Consider the following 24,118-nt stretch of genomic DNA (forward strand, 5'->3'; position numbering starts at 1 on the left):
AAAACAGAAGAGAGGGCAGATACTACAAAAACAGCAACTCTACAGAGCTGAGAGTAGCTTTTCTGCTTGCTCATTGTACTCGCATTTTAGAAATGAGCTATGATAATAGTAAATAGTGTAAATGTTCATAATAACAGTAATAAAAGTAATTTTAAAAGAAAAAAAGTATCAAGAGAACCATATGCTAATTAGATCAAGCTTGCCATCGACTATTCCAAATGAGCTGTTCTTCTGCAATGAAAAAGAAGAATCTCAAATGTCAGCTGAGGAGAGTTGATGATGGAGCACCTGCCTAGCACGTGTGGAGCCCTGGCTTCAATTCTCAGCATAACCATAAAATGTATGTATATAGTAGATTACAATCCGAATGTTTAGTTTCTCATTAAATCTCTACCTTTGGCTACTCAATCATAAAATATCAACACACTGGCATAGAAGGAAACACAGAAGACAAAATAGATTCTTTAATAAACAATACATAAGAAATGATTATAATATAAAACTTCTAATACATATTACATAATTTGACTTCACCACAAAACACAACTATTTTATCTCCCAGCAACTAACAAATTTATCATAAGTGCAGTATTATTTTAAATTCTTATTATTGGTTCCATTCTCGCTGATTTCTAATACCTACCTGTGATCTGATCATATAAAACATGTGAGACATGAAGTTTACAATATCATCTTGATTGCAAGAGATTACTAATGAAGTCAGGGCTGCCTGCTTTTCCGGAAGACCCAGGTTTAAGTCCCAGCACCCACATAGCAGCTCATAACTTCTAAGTCCTGATACAATCTTCTAGCCTCCATTGGTACCAGGAAAAACACGCATTCACAAAACAAAATCATAGTAAAGTCAAATGCCTTCATATCTATAATAATACTTGCTTGTAATTTATTTTGATTAGCATGTACAAGATCCTGGGATTCAAATTCCCAGTGATATACAATAAACAAACAAAACACAGAATTACCTCTGTTTAAAAAAAAAGAGACATGTATATAAAATTAAGAAAACTAGGAGAAATAAGGTTACATGGGACAATTCTCTCTCAAAGGAAGTGTGCCTACGGGACCCTAGCCCGAGTTCACAGGAGACTCTCCCCAGCCAGCAGTCTGCTCTCTCCATACGTGAGGATACTGCAGTATGCTGACCACAGCACCTGCTTATTATTCCTGAATAAAACAGAAGACAGACCAACGACCAATTCCTATACATCTACTTAATTGCTGGGATGAGTAAAGGTGACTAGAACTTGCTCAAGAAACAATTTAGCAACCTAAGAAACCCAGGACCCTGCAGCTGAGGTCTGGACACAGCTGTACAGCCTGGGCTAAGCTACACTTTGGTCTTCTTGTCTTATTTGCAGTACAGTAAAGCAACAATTTTTTCATTCTACAACTAAGCAAAATTCTAGATTTTATGAAAGATTTTTTGTTTTGCTTTGTTCTTGTAAGATAATTTTAACGTGACGAACCCAACGTGACGAACCCACGAGGTAAAAAGAGAACAAACATAAAAATTAGGCAGTTATTTTCCCTTTACTATTCAACAAGTTGTTCAAAATAAGGCCAACTTGTAAACATTTATTTCAATGTAGCAACATCCAATAAAAAAACTAAACATGTCACTATCCAATTTTTAAAAATGAATAGATATTAAGATAAAAATTAAAACACCTGTTGAGCTGGCCCAAAAGTATACTAGAGAAATGACATCATAAAAGATTAACACACACACACAAACAAACAAACAAAAAAAACATAGTTCTTAAACTTTAGAAATAAAGACCTGATTCTTTGTATGGTTGGGCAAAAAAATCAGCCACTTATTAAAAACAAACAAACAAACAAAAAAGCAAAAAACCATACATTGAATTCCAAAGGGCAGAACCAAAAGGCAGAGCTACTTCTTAATTCTGTAAGTTCCTCAAAGGAAGAAACCTGAGTCTAACATTGTGAGTAACAGTATGGAGGATATTACTATCCCCGTGAAATGTTCTGATAAAACTACTACTACACAGGCTTTAGCTAATCAGAATTTGACTTAAGGCAATTACAGCAATTGAACAGCTGATGAATAATAAAACTGACACAATAATGTAGACTAGATGACAGTATTACACGTGTTCTGACACTGTAACTGACACAGATCTGAATGGAAAAGGATCCCCAAGAAGTGTAGGCAGTAGGTCAGTGTAAGAACACACTCACTGTCTAGTTCAGCTGCACTGTGATAATCTATGTTCTACAAAGAATCTAAAACTGCTTTAAAAACATTCCTAATAAGGAAAAACTGTGACCCAGATATTTTCACTGGTGAATTTTATCAAATATCAATGCAATGCTTTTCTTTCTAGTTTAGTGTTTTTATGTGTTTTGCCTTCATGTTTGTCTGTGCACTGCTTAAATTCCAGAAGACCCGAAGATAGCATTGGATCTCCCAGAACTGGGGTCACAGACAATTGTGAGCTGCCATGTGGGTGCTGGGAATCATACTGGGGTCCCCTAGAAGAGCAGCTAGTGCTCTTATCCTCTGAGCTATCTCACCTGAATTATGCCACTTTTATATAAACTTCAAATAATGCAGAAGCACATTCCCAAGTTGTTATCTGTGACCAACTTCACTAGAGAAAACCATAAGAATATATTTGTTAAAAGTAAATCAAACAATCTAATTTTCAATGCTGTACAAAAATGTGCCTTAAGTAATTCCAGTCTTAATTTTCTTCCTTGCCTGTTTGTCTCTTACATTTTCCTAACACTTCACTCATGAAATAACCAACCTGTAGATCTGTCTTCACAAGTCTCATTAATTCCCTAGAAAAAACTTCTGGGACCTGGGAGACCAATCAGTGGGTAACGTACTTACTAAGCAGGGACGAAGATCCAAGTTCAGAACCCTGTAAGCAGGTGTGTTGGTGTACAGCTATAAGTCCTGTTCTGAGATATGGAAGGTTTATCTGAGGTTTAATCAAGCTCATGAAAATATAAAATTGTACTTTATTAGTTTCTTCACTGTACTACCTTGTCTTCTTCCAGAACTTTTCTCTTTTGTGACTTTTAAATTTCACTTATTTTATATTGTTTCTATCTTTCTGTTCTTGGTTCTGAGGTAATTTTTGTACTTTAGCATATGGGCTAGTATTTTGGTTTTTGTGTTTATGTATTACATAGCATTTTCCAACTAATTTTACTTGGTGAACACATCTTTCGAAATATCTTTCCATTTGCATACACACATGTGTACACGTGTGCTGGGAGGAGGATATACTAACCGTGGGCTGCTGGAGGCCAGAGTTCAATGCTCATTGTCTCCATTACTCTCCACATCATTTTCTCCGTTTCTCAGTGAACCTGAATCTCACTACTTGGCTAGAGCAGCCAGCCAGTAAGGTTGTGGGCTGCCCATGTCTCCATCACCCTAGCACTGGTATTGCAGGGGTATGCCACCATGTCCAGCTTTTTACATGGGTACTGGAACCTCACGATTGAACAGTGCTTTAGCTACTGCATAATCTCCCCAGATGTCCTTGGTAGACATCTCTAAAAACTGTGGTTTTGGTTTTTCTTTTGTGCATCAGCCTGAACGTGATCACACTCACGAGTACAGAACAGACTCCCTCTATGCTTTCATCTCTTCACTCCTCTCACCGTCCTCAGTGATTTAAAAAAAAAAAAAAAAAAAAAAAGTAGAAAATAATCGCCATGGTTTCTAATATCCTGAATCATCAATCTGTTCTTTTTATATTTTAAGCTTGTTTGACACACACTCCTATAACCTGTTACATAATGCAGACAATTTTGCCTTCCCAGTTTAAAGAAAAAAAATACTTAATTTAATACTAATACAAATACTATCATGATAGGAAGATCCAGGGGCCAAGAACTAGAAAGACATAAAACTCAGTTCTTTATCTAATATATAATTATATATAATGTCTAGGTCTCAGCTTGATTTTCTATAAAAAAACTGTTGGCTTGTACTATCACTTGGTGGTTGGTAAATCAACATCTCCCTCCAATTTAATACAGAAACAAAAAGCAAAACAAAACACTGAAAACATCTTCCAAAATAAATGACTTAAAAAAGCAATGGCTAATAGTGGTAACCTCGAAACAAACTCAGAACCTAAAGAAAATCAGATACCAGGGATTCTGTCCCAAGAGAGCTTCCTCAAACAGAGCTGCAGCTAAGGGGCCGTGTCATGTTTCTGTCAAAAAGTTAAAATACAAGTCCTGCCGAGGTAGAGCCCCTTGGGGCTGCTCCTTTAACATAAGCTGAGCCAGAAGTAAGCTAGTCCTCAAATAAGACACCAGCAGACCTCTGTGTCATCTAAAAGACTACAAAAACCCTCATGCATTGAAATAACAAAATTATTAAAATGGCTCCTCTAAATACCTGACAGAAACAAACGCTAATTACTGAAAAAGACAGCATCACCATAAACCTAAAATGTTTTATTAACAGCTCCTCTCATATAATTATAATTTATTATATAAAACAAGAACAGATAAAATTTTTCTAAATAACAAAGAATTTCTAAAAATACCCTTCTTGGCTTATATACATTTCTAGGCAATTAGAAAAAAACAAGAATAAACAAGTATAGAATATTATCACAGCTAAATATCTACAGTTTGCAATTTGGGAAAATCGTCAAAAAATATTTTAACCATTTTCAAAGCATCTCTTACCAACTCAACATTACAAACAACTTTTAAATTATACTGTCGTGTTTTAAAACCTAGACAGCAATGGTTTTATTTTGCAGTGTGGTACTTTAATAAAGAATCACATTCATATTAATAGCTTGTGACATTCTAAAATAAACTGATCAGAAATCCCTCCATTCAGCAGTAAATATACACTAATTATTTGCTTTACCAAGAAATAGAACAGTGATTTAAAAGACTGTCTTAAACGTTTTACTACTACTTTGATAATTCTGATTTTGTATTACCAAAATGGACCAATAATTGTCCTTTTCATAACCATGTAGTTACAGATCTCAGTATCTTCCTTCTCCCCTCATACCTATTGTATCTGGGAGGTCTAGTAGTTCATTGTGCTGCAAGTCAAGGTTGGTTATCTGTGTGCAGTTTCCAATCTCCTTTGGAAGGTGTTCAAGTTGATTGTGAGCTACATCCAGGGTAATGAGGTTACATAATTCACCTGTAAATTGATCAACATAATAATAGGCATTAAGGATACATCAGGTACTTCTTGTAATCAAGGGAGAACATTTATGATTTCTAAGTTCAACTTCTTCGAAGTAGTAACTTATCTACTGATGACACGAGTGCTGCGGCAAGTTCAGCTCAAGAGCAGAACCCCAGACTATTACCTCAGTAGCTGACAGCTGGTGAGGTGAAGATGCTGCTCATAGACTCATAGACTCATGCACCCCCATTCTGTGCTGTATGTCCTTGGTGCTGACTCTTGGTCCTAAGGATTAGGCCCAAGGCCTCATACATACTAAGCATGCACTCTTGTCACTGAGCTATATACAAACCACCCTCCATCTAAACTTGTGTTACACAATTCCTTTTAAACAGATATTTTGACCACAAATGCTAATCTATTCTAAGATTTTACAAAAATTGACTAATTTTATTAACTAAATTCACTACACACTAGAGACAACTTCTACATCAATATATGTGTGCTTTCAAAATGTGTGTTCTTACGTTCTATAAATGGTTAAATCCATATTTCAAATAAATTCCTTCTCAATGTAATAGAAAATGGGGCGTTTTTCCCCCTACCCTTTCTGGGTTAGAAACAGGTACACTGAGAATTCAGATTTCTCCTAACGTTCTGTTAAGACCTTTTTCTATTTGCAATAGATTTGCTGTCTGCACATGATATTTTTGTTTGTTTGACAAGAAGGTTTCTCTATGCAGCTCTGGCTGTCCTGGAGCTTGCTATGTAGAGCAGACTGGCCTAACACTCAGAGATCCACCTGCCTCTGAAAACTGGGAGGTAAGAGGTTGGAAATTCTGAAAGAAAGTAAAACTATCAAAGTCTGAAGAGTATGGGGCAGATTGCTAATTTGCACATTTACAGTCAAAGGCAATAAAACTTCAAAGTTTGATTTCATCAAAAGATACTATCAAGAGAGTAAAAAGAGACCAAGTGAGAGAAGACATTTACCAGTTGTGGAATTGATACAGAATACATATATATTTGGAATATATTTTTTTAAAAACACTATAAAACACCCTTCTCAATCCCCAAAGATGCCAATTTAAAAACTGGCTCAAGCTGAGCACAGTATCATAACCTGTAACCTCACATGAGGAGACCAAAACTGAAAGTCTGCAAGTTAAAGCCAGCCTTCAGTTTAGTCAAAAAATAAAAAGGGTTAAAGTTATCATTTAGATTTTTAAATGACAGATGCACACATGGCCAATAAGCATAGATAAAACATATCATCTAAATATCAGATAATTAAGAGATGCAATTTATCACTTTAACCATTAGGATAGCTCTTACTGGAAAACAAAATGCTGCTGAGCATATACAAAATGGGTTCAACTGATTGGAATAAGAACTGGTACAGTTTCTGTGGCAACCAGTAGGGTAGCTTCTTTAAAAACTATGAACTATATACAGTTACCACATAATTCTAACTCTGGGAATTCTAGAATTATCTAAAACCAGAAAACTGGAAGCAGGGACTAAATGAAATTATAACACACACCTGCAGAACAGTACTCACTGAAGCACTGTCCATTAACTCAAAAAGTGATGCAATGTCAAATGTGCAGAAGTCAATGAATAAGTAAAATATCATATATACTAATAGGAAATATTCTATAGCTTTACAGAAGAGTAGAATTCTGACACATGCTAAAACTGGTTAAGTTTGAAAAATATGCTAAGTGAAATAAGGCATATACAAAGATATATATATGATGCTATAAATGATATGATCCTACTTAATGAGGTGCTTAGACAGAAAGTAAGAGTAGTGGTCACTGCACTCAAAGAGAACTCAGTTTAGAAGGAGGATAGCAGTGGAGGTTTAATGGACACACAATTTTGTTCTCAGTGATGAAAAGGTTCTGGAGCCAGATAATGATGATAACTGGATGACAGAATACACTTAATACCACTAACCCTCCAATAAACTCTACGTGACATCTACTTTGCACAATATAAAACATATGGTCAGCCTAAGAGCCAGATTCATTTTTATGTTAGGTAAAAAGAGTCTCAAGGCAGCTTTCATCTTAGGGCAGAAGGGTCCCTAGGCAAGCACAATAAAATAGGAGTATGCATCAAAAATACAAGAATCTACATCAATAAAGAGAATGGAGACAAATCAATGTATGTAAATGCTGGTTGTTTTGAACAAAACTAATAATAATACTTGAAACTTAAAATGACAAAAAAGAGAAGACTCATGCTACAAATATTAACAATGAATAAGAGACTATATGTCACAAGCTTTGGCTTTGGCTATTCCCTAACCTTGCCCTGTAGTCCAAGATGATTTTGAACTTGTAATCCTATGATTTGCAGCCTCCCAAATGGTGAGATTATAATAATGTACCACCATACTCAGCCCAGTTCTTACAGTTTTGTTGTTTTTATTGCTGGTATTGTTACTGTTTCTGGTAAGGAGATAGTGTCTTGCTATGCATACCTAAATAGCCCAGAGCTCACCATGTAGACTAGGTTATACTCAATTTGTGACAATCTTGCTACCTTTGCCTCCAAAGTGCTGAAATTACAATCCAGCCTACTGTATTTAAAATAATCATGAATCATAAATTTAAAAGCTTAGGCTATATAGAACAATTCCACTTTAAAAAAATACAACTACCAAAACCCATCAAATATGAAGCTTCAATGATGCTCTATACATTAGATAATAAATATTAGGTGTAATTGAAAAGTACTCCCTCTAAAAACAAATCGTTTCTCTGGAAACTCATACCAAGTGCTTAGACAAGAATTAACTAATCCTTACGTCATCTCTCTCAAAAAGTTGCAAAGGGGGAAGAATTTCCAAAATGTGCATTTTAAGTGTCTAGCATTACTTTAATACCAAACAGCCAAAGGCAGTACAGAAAAGGAACCTTTAGACTAACAGCTAATGCCCTCTTTATGTAACATCACGTACACTATGTGTAGGTGACACTTAAGAGACATAATGTAAGAATCATCAATTGCACATATACAATGCAGGTTCTTTGCTTAAAATTTTAATTGTAATTCACCACATTAACAGTCCTAAACACAAAAAAAAAAATTGTTTAATGACTGAGTGAGTACTTGACAAAATTAAAAATACATTTAATGTTAAAAAAATTCTAATAAGGAACAGAGAGAAAATTTATACATTAATTGAGCTCTGGTTTTCATTCTGATATATAAAAGAAACTTGAAGTCAACATCCCTGTTCTCACAATAATAACTAAAGGCTGTGGACTGATAAGTCCTGTTACATTCTTCAGAGACTTGAAGACAAAGGACAAATTCATGACCTAAAACCTACAGAGCAATGTGGATTCCAAGATTCAGTTTAGCAGACAACAGCTGTAGCTCTGAGGACCAGCTCAAAGGTGAGTGCTGCTACAGACTGAACACAGATCAGAATACTGAGGAGTCTGCAAGAATGAAGCCTCCTAAGAACAGACCTTCTCTCTACAGGTCTCACACAGGCTTTTCAGAGCAAAGACAGCAGAAAAGTTATTGATTTCACCTAAGTATGAAAAGCAACAGAAAATCTAAAACAATCCCCCTACACAATCTATTGGGTTAAATTTACACTAACATCTGCTCTGCTTGTTTTGGTACAGTGGGCAGACTTTCTTTTAATAAATACCATATGGCTATATCAGGGTTCCCCTCTATACACCTGTATTCACACATAAAATAGTAAGGATTGTATTATAGGATGCCAAAGGTCATTGTGACATTAGGACCTTATCAACACATTCTGTCATTTGCAGCAGCAATAAAACTCTTACTTGTCATTACCCACTAGTTCTAATACATAGAAGGAACAGATTAAGCAACTTTATGTTCCAAGGCAGAAGAAGTACAGCGTAGCTACCTGAAAGCTACACCTCTCTGATTATTTAACATTTTGGTAAAATAAGTGGTCAATATTAGTTCATATGTTTTAATTAGATCTTAGAAAATTAAGGCTTCTTTGCATGAGAGAACTGGCACAGGAATATTATTGTTCCTGAATGTACAAACAGAATTACGCATGAACCTTTTTAAAATATATAACTTAAAGATCTGGACAGCCCCTGTTTTAAAGGAACATGATAATGTAACACAGGAACTTTATTCTTCTAACATGGTAGAAATTATCTGGATTCCTCCTACCCCCCCAAAAGTACTTCCTGTGTATCTGTGCCTGTGTATGTATGTATGTATATAAATATAAACAGCTTTTATTGAACAGCTTATCACTTTAAATTTCTGGAATTATGTAAATTTTTGAAGAAGGAAGAGTAAGTAATTTTTTTGTCTTGAAAGAAAACAATCTACATACAGAAGAACAAAACTAAAAACTGCATTAGATTTTTCTTCAGAACCATGCAAAGACAACAGTAAAGTAAAATACTGAAACACAGGCAGGGCAGGGGAATCATCAACTTACAAAGGTCTGTTACCAATAAAACTACCCTTCAAAAGCAACAGAGAAACAAAGACTTACAGGACTAACAAAAACTGAGGTTACCTGTACCCACTATGAGACCTGATCTACAAGAAACACTAAAACTCAGAAAAAAGGAAAATAATATATACAGAAACTTAATCGCCATAAAGAAAGAGGAAAGAAAGAACACAGCTAACTTATTTTAACTCATACTTAATATAGTAAGTATCAGTTTGGTCAAAACATTAATAGCAGTAACATCATGAGAAATGGAAATGTTTTAAGGCAAAACAGAAAAAATGGGACATATTTGCTATAAGGCATCCACATTCGCCACACAGTGGTACAGTGCTCATTGGAAGCAGACTAATATTCATCTAAATAGAGGAAAACTACAACGAGCAAGCAATGCCCTTTAAAAGGAAAGACCATCGAGAGCCAGACCTGATAATGCACACCTGCAATCCCAGCACTTAAAATGTGGTCAGAAACCTAAGTCTAACATTAACCAAGAAAAAAACTAGATCAGTTCGAGCAATTTCAAGCAAAGCATACTTCAAAACAAAATAAATTATTGGGGCTATAGGAAAATATCATATAATGCTAACTAAATGAATGGCTCAATTCTTTTATTATTTTTTAGAGTTTTTTCAATACCTTTTATTCAGCAATAATCATAATAGCCATTCTAACATTTGGTGAATGGTTCTCAATTGGCAGCACCATTTTCTCCCTTCTCAACTAGTATCACTCTCCAACATCCAGGTTCTCTCCTCATAAAACAGCACAAGTGTAAGCAGCAGCTAACAGCAGCTGAAAAGTCCTCCTTTCCTCCTCCCCTCCTGAGCCTCCCCTCCCCTCCTTCTTTCTGGGGACAACTCTTGGAAGACAGAAATATACACCTATATCTCTTTTCCACATCCTTTACAGTGCTTAGTGCAAAGCATCATTTTAACTGAAAGAAAAATTAATTTTGGATACTAATATTCTTCACAAAGGAATAAAAAGTTTCAAATTCTCCATCCCCTGCCCCTGCCTCCCAAGCGCTGGGACTATAGGCACAAAGCACCTCTGTTGGCTTGTCACTATCTTTTGTAATAGTAAATGCTTAAAAGTTGTTTCAACTCCAACTAAAATAAATTCCCACTAATATAAAGGAAGGTGCACACCAAATCTAAAGAGGACAGGGCAACTAAGTACAGCAAGTTACATCAAGGAACATGGATAACCTGGGAGCAGCTGTGATTCAATACAAGATAATTACTATTTTGTAATATTTCTCAAACTCGGCAAGCAGTGTAACATTTTAGACTAGGCTCCTTTTTGTTGAAGACTCTTCTGTATGCCAACAGCCATTTCCCCCAAGGAGTCCTGACACCTGGTGACAGAAGGATGTGCAGACTAACTTTCACTTGTACCCAAATGGTCCTGGTTGGTTTCTGCACTTTGTTGTTCATTCTGTCACTGAACAGTATCCCACCACTGATGGACAGGTTATTCATTTACTTAATGAAGGACATTTCAGTTGCTTCCTATTCTTAGCAATAATAAAGATGCTAATTAAAATATTCATGTGTAAGTTTTAATGTGAACATGAATTTTAACTTAAGTATATAGTTGGAAGCACACATGGCTAAATGTATTATAATGACATCATTTAACTTTGCAATGCATAGATAACTGTCATCTAAATGGTCAGAACATTTTGTATTCCTATTTAGTCCTCAGCTAAATTAGAGATTATCAGTGTTTTTGATTTCTGACATTCTGATGTGTGCAGTGCTTCAATTAGAGAGTGGATCTCACAGGATATAAGGTGGTTTTATTAAGGGGGAGTTAGTGATGTGATGGTGTTCATTCTCAAAAAGCCTAAACATCTACTGTGGCTAATTATGAACTGAACATTAGAACACACATGTAACATATACACAGAATTATGAGTTAAGTGAAAAGCAAGTCTGGCTGAGTGAATTTTAAAAAACTAGAATATACAAAATAAGCAAGAACTCCCTAGAGAGCACAGGAAAAAGTAGTAAAAGAAGTAGGGGGGAAAAAATCACAGGCTCAGCAACTTCATTGTTATTTACTAAGTTTAACAGAAACTAGTTCATAGGTTTACCAAAATCAGTGTTAAATCACAACGGTACTATCTGTAGTAACTGTTACTTAGAAACCACCAGAGAAAAGCAAAAGGATTTTAAATGCTGGTGTTTTCATACTGTTGGTCAGGTAGGAATGCAAATACACATGCTCTAACTTTATACAATAGAAAATAATGCCAGTAGAAGAGGTAAGACACACAAAAAAGCATGTATGTGTGTATATATATGCACACACATACATACATAAACATATACACACATGTGTATATATACACACATATACATGAACATACATAAACATATATGTATACACACACATTTATACATGCACATACATACATATCTATGTATATATAATATATACATAATTTATATTTCCTCCCTATACAATCAAGTAAAATCAATGTGCTTCTGAACAAGTCCTCGTGCTGCACTGTGTGGGCACAGCAGCTAGAGGTAACGATGGAGAGCAGCCGTGGCTGGAACTGGTGCTCTGTTTACCTGAGAATATGACTACATGGTTTGCAAACGTTCGCTGTGCTGCATTTTAAAGGCAGGGTGCTGCATTTTAAAGGCAGGGGCAAGCTTTTGTAAATATTCTTCAATAAAAGATAAACAAAAGCATTACCTCAATTCTTTACTTTGAAAATTTCATCTCAACCATGACAGAAAAACCGCATGAGGGTTTGGTTTTAAAACTTGCAAAAACAAACAATCTGCAACATACCTTAATGAAAATGCATTTTATTCTGCAAAGTATTTTATTCTACAGTTTTCTAAAGTATAAAGTAATTGTATTTCAATCTTTTAAAAATACTTTTGTCTCTAGACAAGAATTACAAAATGTTTTCTATATTTTCTAAGCACAACACTGACTAGACAATAAATTATGTCAGACATATCTCTTACCAAAGGTGGTAACTCAAACTAGACTGTAACATAAATGACAGTTTATGATACAGTGTTAAACATTCAGACAATGGTACTGTGACATCTGCTGTCTGAGGGTATACCTTCCGGGATATAGACTCACACTCACCAAGCAGAAAAGAAAAGTAAGAAGTCCTACTTCCTCCCCTGTGGGAGCACCACTAATTAGCTCCTTTAACATTCAAGTTTCTGAGACCTGGCAGATCCACAGGCTTCCATTGTTTCTTAATAGTCTTTGACTTTAATTAAAACACACACACACACTCATTCGGCCATTCAATTAACAAGCTCAATGACTATTATTCAATCACACATATTTCTAAAACTTAACAGAAGATAAATTATTACTACCTGGGCATTAATTCAAACAAGCATGTATTCTCTTTTCTGGGTTCTACACTGTATGCTTAAGAAACAGAGTATAATACAATATATCAAATGGGTGTTCCTTTGAAACTGGAAATTAGTAAGAATATAAATTAAATAAAATTTAATAATATATAAATTATTAAAGGGCACTAAAAGAGAATCTGTCCTCCAAATTGGCCCTTTATTGCTTGCTTATAAAATCTCAACATTAAGAGCCCTTCTGGATCTTCAAGGCCATTAAGTAAAGATTTCTTCAAGTTTGTTTGCTTTTAATAGGATCTTTCTGTGCAGCCCCCGGTGGGCCTCAAACCCTTAAGCCCAAGATCTCCTAAGTGTTGGGATTGCAAGATGTGCCAATATAGCCAACTAGTTAATGATCTTTAACTTTATGACTTCACTAACCTGTTTTTTAAAGAAAAACTTATTGTGTACCTACTGAAAGTCAGCAGTAAAGAAAGCACATCTCCGTACTCAGGAACTTACACTGCAGAGCATGGGATAACGAATCAAAAGAATAGGATGTAACTAGGCTGTAACTGCTATAAAAGCAAAACAGAGCAAAGAAATGGAAATTGTAAATGATGAGGGCAGTTGGACGAAATAAAATAAGCACGTACACATTAGAACTTAAGGCATGGGAGGGGAAGAAGGTGGAAAAAAAAATCTGGCATAAACTGAATATCAACTAAGGAACATAAACCATTTTGACCAAATAATGAAGTATAAATTAAAGCTTTGAAACAGATGGTTAGAAAATTGTTCCAAAAGCCCATTTTCTTACAGATTTGAATGCATGTTCTGCAAGAAGGCAGAAAACCTTAGAGTCTAGGGGAAGTCATTCCAACTAGGTAGCAATCAACTGTATTTACTGTAAGAGCTACTGGAGAGGTAGAAAGAACTCAACCCCTAAATCAGAGAACTTTAACAAGATTTCTAAAACAGCCCACAGTGATTCCTCCTTCAGGATAAATACATATACTGATTAAATAATTACCCCCTTCCTTTGAGTGGACTGAACTGCAAAATACGTTAAACATGACAAGACATGACATCTGTGATTACATTACAAACGACTGTGGCTTCCCCCTTGCTGTATGCTCTTCTGATTTCTCAAAGCTGTCTTCCTGGATGAAGCGAGATCCCACTGTCAGTTGTCCCTGACAATGACATTTTGAACTTAGGTGTGGAACCTTTTTTAGGTGAGCCTTCAGATACCACCCAAAACCTTGGCTAACAGCCTGGAGAAGCCAATGTTGACTTAGAAGTCCACTGACAATCGTTCTAACTGATGAACAAATTATTGCTGTTTTAAGAATTATGCTTTGTTACATAAGAGATAACTAATATAAGAATTACATAAAATCCTCTTTTTATTATGACATTTCTCTTAAGTTTGCTTAGGGAAAACAATCTCCATCAAAAGCCAAAGTTCAGTTAGTCCGAGAAGCCAGAGGACAAGGTTTAAAGCAACTGGTACTTTAGTAGCAGAAAGGAAAAAAATTCACAAGATTGAGTCCCAAAACTTGAGGTACACAAAAATAAATATGTGTGAGAGGAAATTATGAGGAGCCTGAAAAGGAAACAATAGTTTGAAAGCAAAAAGAACAGATCAGACTTTCTATTGTACCTACAGTTTGGAATTTTAGCCCTGCCAAATTAGAAGGATTAGGAAACAGTTTCAAAAGATTTACATACAGAGGGGTGGGGGAACACAGCTTAAGAACACAAGATGTCTACTTTGTTTTTTAGGGAATAACCAAACAAAACCCCTAAGAGCTAAATCTAAATCTCTACAAGATTACAATGACTTGAGGGAAATTTAATTATGGAGTAAAACGAACTGTTTAACACTTCGGTTACAAGGGTGACAAGAGAGACCATCCATAATCATCCCACGTCAGCCATTCCAACCATCCAGTCAGGATGGCTAGATGTCAGCATGAACCACAATGGCTATAATGAACTAGAAAATGAACACAATATATAGGAAAATCATGCCTAGGGCAGTAGACAAGAGCTAAAAATGATCATGTTCTCCAAGACCAAGGAAAACTACATGAATTTTCTGTTTGCCAAGTTACTGCCCAGAGTGACACAAGCCACAAAACAAGCAGGAAGGAAGGAAGTCATGCAACCTGAAAGGAGTCTCATCTAAAATTTGCCTATACACTGACCATCATATAGAAGGAAAATGAGGAATGATGGCAAAGAGCCAATAAAAAACAACCCAATAATTGCCAATAGTGTGGCCCAAGGCTGGGAACATTCTAAATATCTGCCATTTAGAAAAGTCCTCCTAAAACACAGTCTCTCTGGAAGAGTCCTTAGAACAGCATATTGAAAATAACTTGGGTCTAAACAAAAGAACAACTGTAACCAAAGCTTAAAAGGAAAATACAAAGAATTAAACTGATTCTCAAGTAACTGAATTGTATGCCAAACTGTATGTCCAGTATTAAAGTAAATTCAACAAAATCTAGTTCCAACAATGCTGTAACAATGTTCTGACATCCAAATATATGAAGTATGATCTCTGATGTAGAAAAAAAACAAAATCAAGAAATAACAAAACAGTAGGACAAGAATTCTAAAAAGACTGCTCAAAATAAGTTTCCCCAAGAAAAAATGAGCCCCACAAGACCAAACAGACATAAAAAAGGTTTGAAATATTGATTAAATTGGATCAACCAACAAGCAGACTAGAAATAGAGTAATCTGACAGGCAAACACACCCTCACTCCCCACCCCTTTAAAGACTTAGCCTATGGGCTCCTCTTAGTAAGAGCTTGTATAAGAAGAGACATTAACAGCAAGGACTGCACCCCTGTCACTGGGTAACACGCTCTGAGGGTATGATTGACGTCTCCCTCCCACTTACTTCAGACAATACAGAAACTGGAAATCTTAATGCTTCTCTGGCTCAAATGCTGTTTCTATTTCTCTTATTATCTCTTTGAACAATGATGAGAGCTTCTAACCTCCAGGTATTTATTATTTGGTAAAAGACCTGACAATCTGGAACAGTTCACTTCCTACTCTATAAATGTCTCACTGATCTCCAGTTCCTATAAAGTTATTTATTGTCATTTGTTAAAAAATAAAAACATTCAAATAAAATTTTTAATTATGTCTGGATCCATAAAAGCAATTCTATTGCACCTAGAAAAACTAAGAGAATTTTAAAACTTTTAGGGAATAATAAAGTTTACTATTTAAGGTAACACTGAAAATAACACTAAAATATTATGATACAAGAATATTAAAATGATACCAAAATACTAAAAATGCTGTAACACAAGATACCAAAATAGTAGGGAAAAGTAAATATTGGGTTTCAAATAAATTCTATTCAAGCCATACGTATTACTATATTGTCTATTTATTATTATTATTACTATTATTATTATTATTTTGGTTATTATTATTATTATTATTATTATTATTTTGGTGGTGAGCCATTACTCCAGCCCTCAAGCCATATGTATTAAAAGCCTAACATTTAGCAACTAAGAAAATTAAAGGAAAATTGCACATCAGAAACAGTTAATCTGAGACAGGGCTCGGCCCATCTGCCACCTGGACCAGCAGTTCCCAAAAATTAAGGCCTGGTGAGAAGGAGATCTGAGCAGACAGGGAGCAGAGAGATCTCTGCCAAGTGCACACGAAAAGCGCGCTCCTGCCCTGCCTGATCCAGAGACCAGGAACCCAGCATTGGGACCTCCGTTCCCACCCAGCGGCTTTGGGGCCCAGAACAGGGCTCGAACCATCCGCAACCTGGACCAGCAGAGAACCAGGGACACAGACCAGGTACAAGGGAAAGGCAAGAACATATCACTGACAACAAGATGGCAAGAGGAAAGCAAATGAGCATATCCCAAGGAAACCAAGACAACCTGGAAACACCAGTACCCAGCTCTCCCATCACAGCAAACAGCGGAATGCCAAACACTCCAGAAAAAAAAAACGCAGACCTAAAATCATACCAAAAGACGATGATAGAGATCCTTAAACAAGAACGGGAGGAAAAGCAAAAAGAATCAGAAGCTTTTGAAGAGGAAACAAGAAAAACACTCAAAGAACTCAAAGAACTAGAGAAAAACAGAACCAAAGAGATGAAGGAATGGAAGAAGGAATTTAAAACAGAAATTGACACAATAAAGAAAACACTAAAAGAGATAACCCTAGAGGTAGAACACCTAAAAAAGAAATCAGAAGTGACAGATGCAAGCATTTCCAATAGACTACAAGAGATGAAAGAGAGAATCTCGGGGGCCGAAGACAACATTGAAAACATAGACAAAACAGTCAGAAAAGATGGAAAAACCAAAAAGCTCCTAACCCAAAATGTCCAGGAGATCCAGGACACAATGAGAAGACCAAACCTAAGAATAATAGGAATAGAAGAGGGAGAAGAATATCAACTAAGAGGCACAGTAAATATCTTCAACAAAATTGTAGAAGAAAACTTCCCTACCCTTAAGAATGAGATGACCACGAGCATAAAAGAAGCCTTCAGAACTCCAAATAGGTTGGACCAGAAAAGAAATTCCTCCCGACACATAATAGTCAAAACACCAAGTGCCCAAAGCAAAGAAAGAATACTTAAAGCAGTAAGGGAAAAAGGGCAAGTAACATATAAAGGCAGACCAATCAGAATCAATTTCTCAACAGAGACTATAAAAGCTAGAAGAGCCTGGACAGACATCATGCAGACCCTAAGAGAGGACAAATGCCAGCCCAAGCTGCTATACCCAGCAAAACTATCAATCACCATAGATGGAGAGATGAAGATACTTCAAGACAAATCTAAATTTACACAATATCTGACCACAAACCCAGCACTACAACGAATTATAGGTGGAAAACCCAATACAATGAGGGGAACTACATCCTAGTAAAAACAAGAAAACTCCTAAGCAAGAAAACCAAAAGAAGAAAGAGACACAGACACAACTCAACCTACAAAAGCAATAATAGCTGGAAACAGCAACCATTATTCCTTGATATCTATTAACATAAATGGACTCAACTCCCCAATGAAGAGACATAGGCTATCAGACTGGATACATAAACAAAATCCAGCCTTTTGCTACATACAGGAAGCTCATCTCAGAGACAAAGACAGACACTATCTCAGAGTAAAAGGTTGGGAAAAAAACTTCCAAGCAAACAGACCCAAGAAGCAAGCTGGAGTGGCTATTCTAATATCGAATAAAGTAAATTTCCAACCAAAAGTTATCAAAAAAGATAAGGAAGGACACTTTTTATTCATTACAGGGGAAATCTGTCAGGAGGAACTCTCAATCCTTAACATATATGCTCCAAATACAAAAGCACCCACATTCATAAAAGAAACCCTACTAAAGCTCAAAAAATACATATCACCCCACACAATAATAGTGGGAGACTTTAATACCCCACTCTCACCAATGGACAGATCATGGAAACAGAAATTGAACAAGGAGACTGTAAAACTAGCAGAGACTATGAACCAACTGGAATTAATAGATATCTACAGAACATATCATCCTAAAGTCAAAGAATACACCTTCTTCTCAGCACCCCATGGCACCTTCTCGAAAATTGACCACATAATTGGACACAAAACGAGCCTCAATAGATATAAGAAGATTGAAATACTCTTATGCATCCTCTCAGATCACCATGATATAAGGCTGGTCTTTAATAACAACAAAGGCAACGAAAAGCCCATATACACATGGAAACTAAACAACTCTCTGTTAAATGATAGCAGGGTCAAAGAAGAAATAAAGAAAGAAATTAAGGATTTTCTAGAATTCAAAGAAAACGAAAACACAACATACCCAAAACTATGGGATGCAATGAAAGCAGTACTAAGAGGAAAACTCATAGCTTCCAAAAAGAAAATGGAGAGAGCATACATCAGCAACTTGACAGCACAGCTAAAAGCTCTAGAACAAAAGAAAGCAGATACACCCAGGATGAGTAGACCGCAAGAAATAATCAAACTTAGGGCAGAAATAGACCAAATAGAAATAAAAAGAACCATCGAAAGAATCAACAAAACCAAGAGCTGGTTCTTTGAGAAAATCAACAAGATTGATAAACCCCTAGCCAGACTAACTAGAGAGCAAAGAGAGAGTATACAAATTAACAAAATCAGAAAGGAAAGTGGAGACATAACAACTGAAACTGAGGAAATTCAAGAAATCATCAGATCCTACTACAAAAGCCTATATTCCAAAAAGTTGGAAAATCTGGAGTAAATGGATAAATTCCTAGACAGATACAAGATCCTAAAGTTAAACCAGGACCAGGTAAACCATCTAAATAATCCCATAACACCTAAAGAAATAGAAGAAGTCATCAAAAGCCTCCCAACCAAAAAAAAGCCCAGGTGCAAACGGGTTCAGTGCAGAATTTTATCAGACATTTATTGCGGACATAACACCAATACTCTCCAAACTATTCCACAAGATAGAATCAGATGGAATAATACCTAACTCATTTTTTGAGGCTACAATAACCCTTGTTCCTAAACCACACAAAGACCCTACAAGGAAAGAGAACTTCAGAACAATCTCACTTATGAACATTGATGCAAAAATACTCAACAAAATCCTTGCAAACTGAATCCAAGAACACATCAAAGTGATCATTCACCATGACCAAGTAGGCTTCATCCCTGGGATGCAGGGATGGTTTAATATAACGAAATCCATCAATGTAATCCACCATATAAACAAACTCAAAGAACAAAATCATATGGTCATCTCACTAGAAGCTGAGAAAGCATTTGACAAAATTCAACACCACTTCATGTTAAAAGTCCTGGAAAGAACAGGAATCCAAGGTCTATACCTAAACATAATAAAAGCAATATACAGCAAACCAACAGCCATCATCAAAGTTAACGGTGGGAAACTTAAAGCAATCCCACTAAAAGCAGGGACTCAACAAGGCTGCCCACTCTCCCCCTACCTATTCAACATAGTACTGGAAGTCCTGGCTGGAGCAATTAGACAGCAAAAGGAAATCAAAGGGATACAAATCGGAAAGGAAGAAGTAAAAACAGCACTCTTTGCAGATGACATGATAGTGTACTTAAGTGACCCCACAAATTCCACCAGAGAACTCCTACAGCTGATAAACAAGTTAAGCAAAGTGACTGGATATAAAATTAACTCAAACAAATCAGTAGCCTTCCTATAGTCAAAGGACAAACATGTGGAGAAAGAAATTAGGGAAAAGATACCCTTCACAATAGTCACAAAAAATATGAAATACCTTGGTGTGACTCTAACTAAGCAAGTGAAGGACCTGTATGACAAGAACTTCAAACCTCTAAAGAAGGAAATTGAGGAAGAGCTCAGAAAATGGAAAGATCTCCCATGCTCATGGATTGGAAGGATCAACATTTTAAAAATGGCCATCCTACCAAAAGCAATCTACAGATTCAATGCAATCCCCATCAAAATTCCAACCCAGTTCTTCATTGAGTTGGAAAGAGCAATGTGCAATATCATCTGGAATAACAAAAGACCTAGAATAGCGAAATCCATCCTCAACAACAAGAAAACATCTGCGGGAATCACTATCCCTGACCTCAAACTATATTACAAGGCAACTGTGCTGAAAACTGCATGGTACTGGTACAGAAATAGGCACGTGGATCAATGAAATAGAAGATCCAGAAATCAGCCCTCACATATATGGTCACCTGATTTTTGACAAAGGAGCTGTAAACATTCAACGGAAAAAGGACAGCCTATTCAACACATGGTGTTGGTCCAACTGGCACTCAGCATGCAGAAGAATGAAAATAGACCCTTTCTTATCTCCTTGTACATAGCTCAAGTGCAAGTGGATCAAAGATCTCCACATTAAACCAGATACACTGAAACTATTAGATCAGAAAGTAGGGAAAACCTTAGAACACATAAACACAGGAGAAAACTTCCTGAACAAAACACCAATGGCTCAAGCTCTAAGGTCAAAGATTAACAAATGGGACTTAATGAGATTGCAAAGTTTCTGTAAGGCTAAGGACATTGTCAAGAAAACAAAACGGCAGCCAACAGAATGGGAAAAGATCTTTACCAACTCCACATCAGACAGAGGCCTAATATCCAAGGTATACAAAGAACTCAAAAAGCTAGACACCAGAGAATCAAACAACCCTATTAAAAAATGGGGTACAGAGCTAAACAAAACGTTCTCAATTGAGGAATATGAAATGGCTGAGAAGCATCTAAGGAAGTGCTCGACATCCTTAGCTATCAGGGAAATACAAATCAAAACAACCCTGAGATTCTACCTCACACCAGTCAGATTGGCCAAGATCCAAAACTCAGATGACAGCAGATGCTGGCGAGGTTGTGGAGAAAGGAGAACACTTCTCCACTGTTGGTGGGGTTGTAAACTGATACATCCACTCTGGAAATCAGTCTGGCGATTCCTCAGAAAATTGGACATAGTACTACCTGAACATCCAGCTATTCCACTTCCGGGCATATACCCCAGAAACACTCCAATATACAACAAAGATACATGCACCACAATGTTCATAGCAGCTCTATTTATAATAGCCAGAAGCTGGAAAGAATGCAGATGTCCTTCAGTAGATGAATGGATACAAAAATTGTGGTACATTTACACAATGGAGTACTACTCAGCTATCAGAAACAATGACTTAACCAAATTCTTAAGAAAATGGTTGCATCTAGAGAATATCATCCTGAGTGAGATAATCCATCACAAAAGAACAGACATAATATGCAGTCACTGATAGTGGGATGCTAACCCCAGAGGCTCAGACTGCCCCAGGAACAACTTACAGACTGTGTGAAGTTCAAGAAAAAAACAAAAGAAAAGAAAAAAAAAAAAACATTATGCTCAATCCTTACACACCAAGAAAACATTGACTAATTCCGGGTTACATCCTGTTTTACATGTACTTTTTGCTCATTGTAGCTAGTAAGACCTTAATGCAGAGTATCAAACCTTAAGAAAAAGAAAAAGAAAAGCCAAGCACTGACAAAAATGTATTTGTATACATTTATGCAAAAATGTTTAAAATTTTTTTCTTTTATCTGTTTTTTTAAATAAAGTTTAAAAAAAAGAAACAGTTAATCTATACTAAGTTCATTCGTTTTTTAAAAGCCACTGATTCTGTTTATTTTGTATTATTATGAATAAATAATTATTTATGTTTTTATTGCATATTGATTACATACTAATTGACTTAAACTATAACACTGCCAAGCCCCATGAATTGACTATTTTCAATAAATGTTATGTCAAACAGGTAAAAAAATATTACTGACTTTACTTTCTTACATATCCATGTGAAGGCTGTTGTTTTGGGTTTGGGAGTTTGGGGGTTTGGGGTTGGGTTCGGTTTTGGGTTGGGTTGGGCTGGGCTGGGTTGGTTGGGTTTGGTTTGGTTTGGGAGTGGGAAAATGGAGGCCAGAGGACAACTTTGGGAATCATTTTTCTCAGGTGCCACCCACCTTGTCTTCTTTAAGACAGGATTTGTCATTGGGACCTGTTTGGTTAGGCTGGCTGATCACTAGGCCCCGGAGATCTACACATCTTTGCCTCCTCAGCACTAAAATGACAAACCAGTGCCACCATGCCTTTCTATGGAGTACTCACTGACTCCTCCGCCCTAGGAGAACTGTTTTTAAACAAGGGAAAGGATCTGGGTCTTAAATGTTCCCTTTAACAATAAGATCATTTTACTAGCAAGAAAGTTCTTTTGACAATCAAATTCATATGAAATTGTATACTAATAAATATGTAACATTTTACTGAATACAAAATACTTTTACAAATATTCTGATCCAACTGTTTTTAGAGAATTTTTTAAACTGTAATATAATTAATTACTTTTAAAAATTCTAAACCAAAAACATTTAATGAAAGAGAAGAAATCATAACACAAAGATGGGATTTTATCTCTGGTTTCAAAGTATCATAATCATGGCCTTCACAGAAAAAATAAAATCTTGTAAAATTTCACTGTCCAATCATCCTCAACTAAATCAATTATTCAACCTGACACCTAAATCTGACTTCCACCTCATCATACCTCCAGTAAATGATGGTTCAAAACCATGTTTTTAACTGGGAACTCAAAGCAGCCAATGAGAAAGTTAAAGGAACAGTTAGTATTTCCTATTTCTTTCTGGAAACAGGAGTTCTTGACTACTCTTTGTACAATAAAGAGTCCATTTCAAGATTAAAAATGAGACATGTGTCTGGTCCAAAAGAAACTCAGGACAAATGGCTGTGGTGCCTACTAGTATACAAAAGCCAATGCTGACCTCCAGGCTCACTCAGTCCTGTGCTTCCTCTCCCAGCTTCTCATTCCTACATAACATTCTACTTTTGCTTGGCCTCAACCTACAATAAGCAATGCCTCCTAAATGCTGACCTTACAGATGTACACCACCTTGCTCAGAAAAAAATGTATTTCTTCATTTCTAAGGTACCTGATAGCAATGTTATAGAAGCAAGTCCTAAGAGAGAAAGCTTGTGAATTAGTCAGACCCTATATAGCACAAACACCAAGCAATGATGATGTAGATAGAAAATGTTTTATACTTCTAGAGAAAAAAAACAATATTGACAATGTAGGAATGAAATTCAGCTATATGCAGGAATCAAATTCTAACTGAAGCTAGTACTAAAACAAGTCACTCAACAGCTACTTTCCTATAGGACACGTGGAATGAAAAATTTCCACCCACTGCTTTTTTTTTTTTTTTTTGATACTATTTTAATAGTCAGGAGTGAGTCATCTCATATATGCATATTACTTGAGAAAAATCTATATTGGATTGTCTACATATATTTTTAAAAAACTAATTTTTTCTTTTTTATTATTATGGCATTTTAGTTTGGCAGATGTACTCTTTGAATACTGACCACTTTTCTCTCTCCTTACTAACCCTGCCCATCCTACTCTTTCCCACAAATCTCTCTCATGCAGCTTTGTCTACTCGGTTTGCTTTGTGACCCAAAAAAAAAAAAAAAAAAACAAACAAACAAACAAACAAAAAAATATATATATAGGGCCATCTGTGTGACCAT

General features: G+C 36.0%; 1 protein-coding gene across 3 annotated transcripts in view; it reads right to left on the reverse strand.

Annotated features, from left to right (window-relative positions):
- The window catches only part of SHOC2 (SHOC2 leucine rich repeat scaffold protein), an 88,143-nt gene that overhangs the window by 18,702 nt on the left and 45,323 nt on the right, over positions 1-24,118 (reverse strand). For all 3 annotated transcript variants that reach the window (XM_080911135.1, XM_080911136.1, XM_080911137.1), the window contains exon 3: positions 5,048-5,185. In XM_080911135.1, coding sequence (XP_080767261.1) covers positions 5,048-5,185 — 138 coding nt within the window. The remainder of the gene's footprint in view (positions 1-5,047; positions 5,186-24,118) is intronic.

Source organism: Micromys minutus, assembly GCF_963924665.1.
Source record: "Micromys minutus genome assembly, chromosome: 2".
Lineage (NCBI taxonomy): Eukaryota > Metazoa > Chordata > Mammalia > Rodentia > Muridae > Micromys > Micromys minutus.